At 35.1% G+C, this 6,084-nt stretch overlaps 1 protein-coding gene across 1 annotated transcript; it reads right to left on the bottom strand.

The window, feature by feature from the left end:
* Window positions 1-293: 293 nt before the first annotated feature.
* LOC9303868 (probable WRKY transcription factor 31) lies at window positions 294-3,807 on the bottom strand. Its single transcript, XM_002867750.2, has 6 exons — window positions 3,236-3,807; window positions 2,909-3,007; window positions 2,467-2,628; window positions 1,438-1,830; window positions 1,228-1,341; window positions 294-1,118 (listed from the first exon to the last, which is right to left on the bottom strand). The coding sequence occupies exons 1-6, from the start codon at window positions 3,464-3,466 to the stop codon at window positions 501-503; spliced, it is 1,617 nt and encodes a 538-aa protein (XP_002867796.1). The 5' UTR covers window positions 3,467-3,807; the 3' UTR covers window positions 294-500.
* Window positions 3,808-6,084: the final 2,277 nt, after the last annotated feature.

Here is a 6,084-nt window from a genome sequence, read left to right as displayed (position 1 = left end):
GGTTTACCATTTTTATAGGTAACCAATCCTTCCGGTAAATTAGTCGGTGAATTAATTGATTTAATCATCATTTAAAGACCAGGCTTCAAGGCTTCGACTAGTAGCCCATATCTTGTGACCTTTAGAACAATGTTAATTGATATGCGTATTATGCTTTCATTTTTGTTCCTTTTATCTTTAGGGTGTTTTATCCAAAATTCCTAACTATAAAACAAAAAAATATCATTTAATTTTTAAAGTAATATATCAAAAAAAACTATATAGCATATATAAAAGAAATTATGTGTGAGCTCATATTGAAGAAAATATATTTTAGAGAGATATTAATTTCCAAACAAAATCGTTGATCTTACATGAAGAACATAAAAAAAAAAAAAACATGTTCTTAAGACCCTTGTTGTTCACGGAAAAAAAGCTAAACAAAAAAGATACGTATAATTACACATCCAAAACTCAAAACAAAGTACGAAAAAAAAAATCAACCATCAAAATGAAAACTCTTATTGCCTACTGTCACCGTTGCTTGTAGCCACATTATTACTATTGGTGGTATTATTCTGATGACTGGAACCGTTCATAATGGAGGTAATTGCTGCCGCTAGAGCCGCCGCAAAGTTTGGATCGGACGCAATCGCTGCACTGGCAGCACTGACGCTCTCGGCCACCGAGGAAGTGGTCGGGATCTGCAGTGGCTGAGCCGGTAACTGTAAACCAGAAAACTTGGACTGTTGTTGGTTATAAAACATAGTTTGGCCGACCACTTGAGGCAAAACCGCCGGGTTGAAACCAGGCCGTTGAGCGAACTGCATCAACGGGTTATTAGTGGTCATATTAGGGTTGTTGCCGTTGGGTGAATTGGTGAGGTCCAATGTGATGGTTGGGAATGGTGCGGAGGCTGAGATTGTGGCCATGCTTGAGGAGCAAGGCAAGATGGCTCGAGCTAAGAGGTTTGTTGGGTTCATTAAACCATCTTGGCTCGACATTGAGCCCGAGAGGAGCATACTTGCGGCTGCGGTGGTTGTTGAGGCCATGGCCATAGCGGCTGGTGGGAGTGGATGGTTGTGGTTTCCTTCGTAGGTGGTTATGAGAATAGATCTGTCTTCTGCGCAACGTTGCACCTGTTAAGACATTATTGGTTAAGGCTTCCTTTGTTTCAAAAGCAAATTATACAGTAGATCATATATTTTTATATAAACATGCCAACTTAAAATGTACAAGCATACGTACTTGCTTGCGAACAGGACATCCACCGGCCATTGTGCAGCGATAATAAGCTCGCGGACACGGGTTTCCTTTAGCCATTTTTTGTCCGTACTTTCTCCATTGACATCCATCGCTTATCTATATAAGAAGTTAACAACATTAATATATAAAATCATTAAGTTATGTTCGAATATAAGCTTATGCCTAGCCATCATTAGAGGGAGTTAGGGTTACCATTGCAGCTTCAGATCGGGCACGAACTGAAACACGAGCTTTCCGCATGGTGGCTTCTGCGGCCGACTGATCAATAACATTTCCGTTTCTGTTTCCATTGCTGTTGCTAGAGGATGGATTATGTTTGGGGACTTTATTAGGGTTTCCCCAGGCGTTAGACTCGGATTCCTCTGAGCTTTCTTCTCTTCCAAGCAACCTCTTTCCGTTCTCTCGGGGATTGGAACTTTCTAGAAGCGAAGGAGGAGAACCCGAACGAACCGTTGTCCTCTCTTCAGATGATACTTCGGCTCCATGCTCTGCCGCGCCAGACGACGGCCCGAGGTCCATGAACTGCCTTGGCACCATGGTTTGCAGTTCCTGCCGTTTCCTTCCTTCCGCTCTGCCCTCCGTAGCCTAAGTTAAAGAAAGTTCAAACATTAATACTTGATAGATATATAAGTGCATATAAGTCTTTTGCATTATTTATAACTAATACCTAGCTAAGAAAATAAATAAAAATAAATAGAAAACAGCTGAGGAATTATATTTTTTTAGTTAAATAAGAATGATACTTTTAAAACAGATCATGAAAGAATTTAGTCAATGGATTTCGTGTTTGGATTTGTGTATGTATCGATTATCGAAAACATTTCGTTTTTTTTTTAATAAAATAAATCTCATGTGCCGATTGTGACCAAAAAAAAAAAAAAATCTCATGTGCCGACGTTACGTTACTTGAGATTGAAAAAATTCAAATTTACAACCGTACGTCATAACGACAAAAATACATAGAATTGGTAAGACTGATTTTTTTACGACTAACACAAAATTATTGATCAACTATACAAACTTTTGGATTGTCCACATAGTTCATGTAGTAGTAGTATGCCAAATTAAAAGCTACAGAGAATTCAATGAATACAGTTTGGAGATCGATCTATATATTTTTTACTGGCATGATTTAACCGATACATAATAGAATATATGTATATTTTAGAGGGATAAAGATAGATCAATTAAGTAAAAAAGGTAAATTAATGTAATTATTACCAGGAGATGATCTTGGGAGGAGTTACGTTGTTCTTGTTGCCTCATAACGGTAATAAGTTGCATTTGTAAGGCATTGAAGTTGGTCGCCGCTTGGCTCAACATATCTCTTAGCCTTTGATTCTCTATTTTCATCTTCTTGAGCTCTTCTTGTAGTTGTGCGTTCTTCATTTCATTAATTGCAACCAAAAACATATACGTATTAGAAAAGAAAAGAAAAAAATAAACGTCTCCCAAATTTTGAACAATACTAATCTATCGAAAGTTTGTGCTTTTAGGTCAAACAATGTCTCCTTAAAATTTTGTAAATTTTCATAAATTAAGCTTTATTGCTCTCGAATCAAACACCATTTAGTAGAGTGAGAAACTAAAGATATGTAATAGGATGCAATTACTTGTGTTAGTGGATAATTAGTTATAGAATAAAAAGGAAATCAAAAAGTACCTCAATCTTTGCACGTTTATCTTCCATATCCATTGATAGTCCATCATCCACCGTTGATTCATCGCTTCCCGTATTCGCGGTGAGAAGATTCAGCCCGATCTATATTTATACACCGTATTAATACATAAACCAGATTCAGTTGATCTGTGTGCGTGGTATATATGTAAAAATAATAAAATCAACTATTTGTAAAATAATTATTGCCAGTGTATGAGCATTCACATCACATCTCACCAACCAAAGAAACAAATTTCAACACATATAAGGAAATAAAATAAATCATTAATATCGATAACAAAAATTAGGAGAAAAATCAACTATACTTACATTGACATCTCTGGAACGATCGTTTTCTTCAACTCGTGAATTCTCCATTTTGACTTCAACTTTATTGGCTTCGTCGTCTTCGTCGTTGATGTTCTCACGTGAAACCCTATCTCTCTTCTCTGAGAAGAAGTCAACCTCATCAACCACCACACGATGCTCATCCAACGGTGTGATCTGATCGTGACGGGCTTCGTCACGTGAACCACCTAGACTCACTGGAAACCGGAACATCTAAGTCTGTGTGATACTAGTTATGGTAACGATGAGTTTTTACTTTTTTGTCGATTGGATTCCCCGAAACCCTAGGAAGGTAACTTGCCGGATAAGATAAAAGGTACGTTTGGATAATCAATCAAGTTTGATGGATCCGTACTGTATCGTATAGTAAGTACCGTTTTGGTGCTTCTCCATATATAGGAAGATCAAGAAGGAAAAGAGCAAAGCAAGAGATCTTAGAAAGTGAGAGAAAGAGTTTGATTAAAATTATGTGGTTATTATCGATGAGAGAGTCTCTTACCGGTCCAGACAATTCGCCTACAAAAAGGGTTTTGACGTCGACTCAGATATCATTTATCAATTATAATTATATAGATTACATAAATGTATATTTTAGGTTTTTGTTGTAGGAAGTTTCGTGGAGACTTTTGGTTTTGTTAAAAAGCGTCAGAGTCTGCGTCATGTGTCTGCCACCTGACATTATAGGAGGGACATGGGTCCCATAATCTAATAGACATGTGTAGAGATTTGCACGTTTACTTTTGGTCTTTCTATGTTTTTTAACAAACATGCTGCCGTTTTATGATTCCAGTAATGATAAAGTTGCGTGGTGTTTCATTATAAGATTAAAAGACTGCATGTTGTTTTCGTTTTATATATTCCAACTCCATGCTCTTTGTGTCTATTGATTTAATTAAGTTTTTAGCTACATTGGTGCGGAACTCTTAGACGTGTGTGATCAGTGTTATAGCTAGATAAATCAAATCCATTATACTAAGATATCTAGATAATTTTCTTAAGATATTAAAAAAGTCAAATTTCTCTTCTCAAGAAAATATTTATGAATGTTTTCAGATTTTTTTACTAAATTTGAAAATCTTATTGAACATGTCAATATACACACAAAGAAATTGAAATGCGGCGAAAAGTAGGTGATTTCTAGAAAAGCTATTTTTATACAAATTGGAAATCAGTTATAAATGAATCTTATTCAGGTTTAGTTTTTCCTCATTTTAAGAATTGTTTTTGACTATTTCTAATATTAGATCAAAGTACTGAAAAAAAAAAACACCGCTAGCGACTAGACCGGCACCTTTCACGTGATTAAAAAGAAACGTTTTCATGGCAAAGGAATATTCTTACAAACAATTTAATTTTGTTGAGACTCGTTTGATAGCCGGTACAGTGTATTACTAGTATGTATTGATATATACGCACGTGTGTATATAGTTGTGTAGAAATAGTTGTGTTTGTGTGTGTGAAATCTTTAGGTTGGAGGAAACAAACTTTAAACCGACGTACGTCGAGCAAAATAATTAGATAGTGAAGTCTAAAGTTTGACAAAATTAATTTCGTGAGCTCTGAATAAATATTGTAAAACTAATGTTACTAGCTACTTAGTAAAATCTGAGGATGAGGGAAAACGTGCTCAATCACTTTGTGAATTTGATTGCCTTCGCTATATTTTTTTTTCAAACAATTACCTTCTCATCTCTTATTATTCCAACATTGTTAATGTTTTGTAGGAAAAAAAAAAGAAGAGAGTTTGAACTTTCACGTAACTAATCGCATCCGTCCGATTTTTTTTTTCCATCTACAAACTTTTTATAAATTTGAAAGATAATTACAAAGAAGTTTTTGGAGCCATACAGACTCAGAATAAAAAACAGAAGATAGACATTCTTGTTTGGCTAGATCATGATGAGCTACATTATTACATGAGCGTTTCGTGAAAGTGAAACATACGGATAAGAATTTTGATGTCCACTACTGAATATCAAGGATATTATGTTTCCAATCGCACTATGAAATGTGGATCCATTAATCAAATTTATGAGAGTTTGACAATCCCCTTCAAAACAAATCGTCTCAAAATCTTGTATCTACGGTGTTCAAAAGAAAAAGAAAAAAACCTTGTATCCAAATTTGTTACATAGCCGCTAACAAAGCTTTTGTTTCAGCTTCCAAAGGTGAGGAGGCATGGTTGAGTTGAAGTGAACCCTAAGCCAAAGGGGTGTTTTGGTGTTCACATTTTTTTATATAAAAATATATGAGATAGAGCCAATGATTAAGTATCAATATCATCAATTTAATACTAATCCTCTTTTAAAGGAGATAGAGCCAATGATTAAGTATCAATATCATCAATTTAATACTAATCCTCTTTTGAAGCACAAATCATATATATATATATATATATATATATATATATATATATTAATTACTTAAAGTTGCTAAATATTTTTTTCAAACTACATAATAATTATATTAGAGAGATTAGTTGTGAGTTTTCAAACTACATAGAAACTACATATATATGTTTACTAGTCATAGGAAACATTACAAAGTTAATTTTTTTTTTTTTTTTTTTTTTTTTGACATCTTTGGATCGACAAGGCCCGATCCATAGCCAATCCCTACTACGCGGGGTAACGCGACTTAGTGGAATCGAACTCCGGTGGGGAAGGCGGAGTCAAGTGGACTTAACCACTTGACTAAAGGCACATCCCCCGTTACAAAGTTAATTACTTACACTGATTTTAAAAAGTGTTCTTACGACCCATATTACTATCTCGACGACATCAGAGGTTCCAAGTCTTCTTTTGCTGCTATACAATATTACGAATTTCTTG

The sequence above is a fragment of the Arabidopsis lyrata genome (genome assembly GCF_000004255.2).
Source record: "Arabidopsis lyrata subsp. lyrata unplaced genomic scaffold ARALYscaffold_7, whole genome shotgun sequence".
Taxonomy (NCBI): Eukaryota; Viridiplantae; Streptophyta; class Magnoliopsida; order Brassicales; family Brassicaceae; genus Arabidopsis; species Arabidopsis lyrata.
Note: the sequence above shows the minus strand (reverse complement) of the source record. Positions and strands in the feature narration are given on the sequence as shown.

Coding starts and splice junctions, on each gene's coding strand:
- LOC9303868 (XM_002867750.2), bottom strand. CDS start 3,466: ATGTTCCGGTTTCCAGTGAGTCTAGGTGGTTCACGTGACGAAGCCCGT. Junction 1,831..2,466: donor CCTCCCAAGATCATCTCCTG/GTAATAATTACA, acceptor TCTTTAACTTAG/GCTACGGAGGGCAGAGCGGA. Junction 1,119..1,227: donor GATGTCCTGTTCGCAAGCAA/GTACGTATGCTT, acceptor ATGTCTTAACAG/GTGCAACGTTGCGCAGAAGA.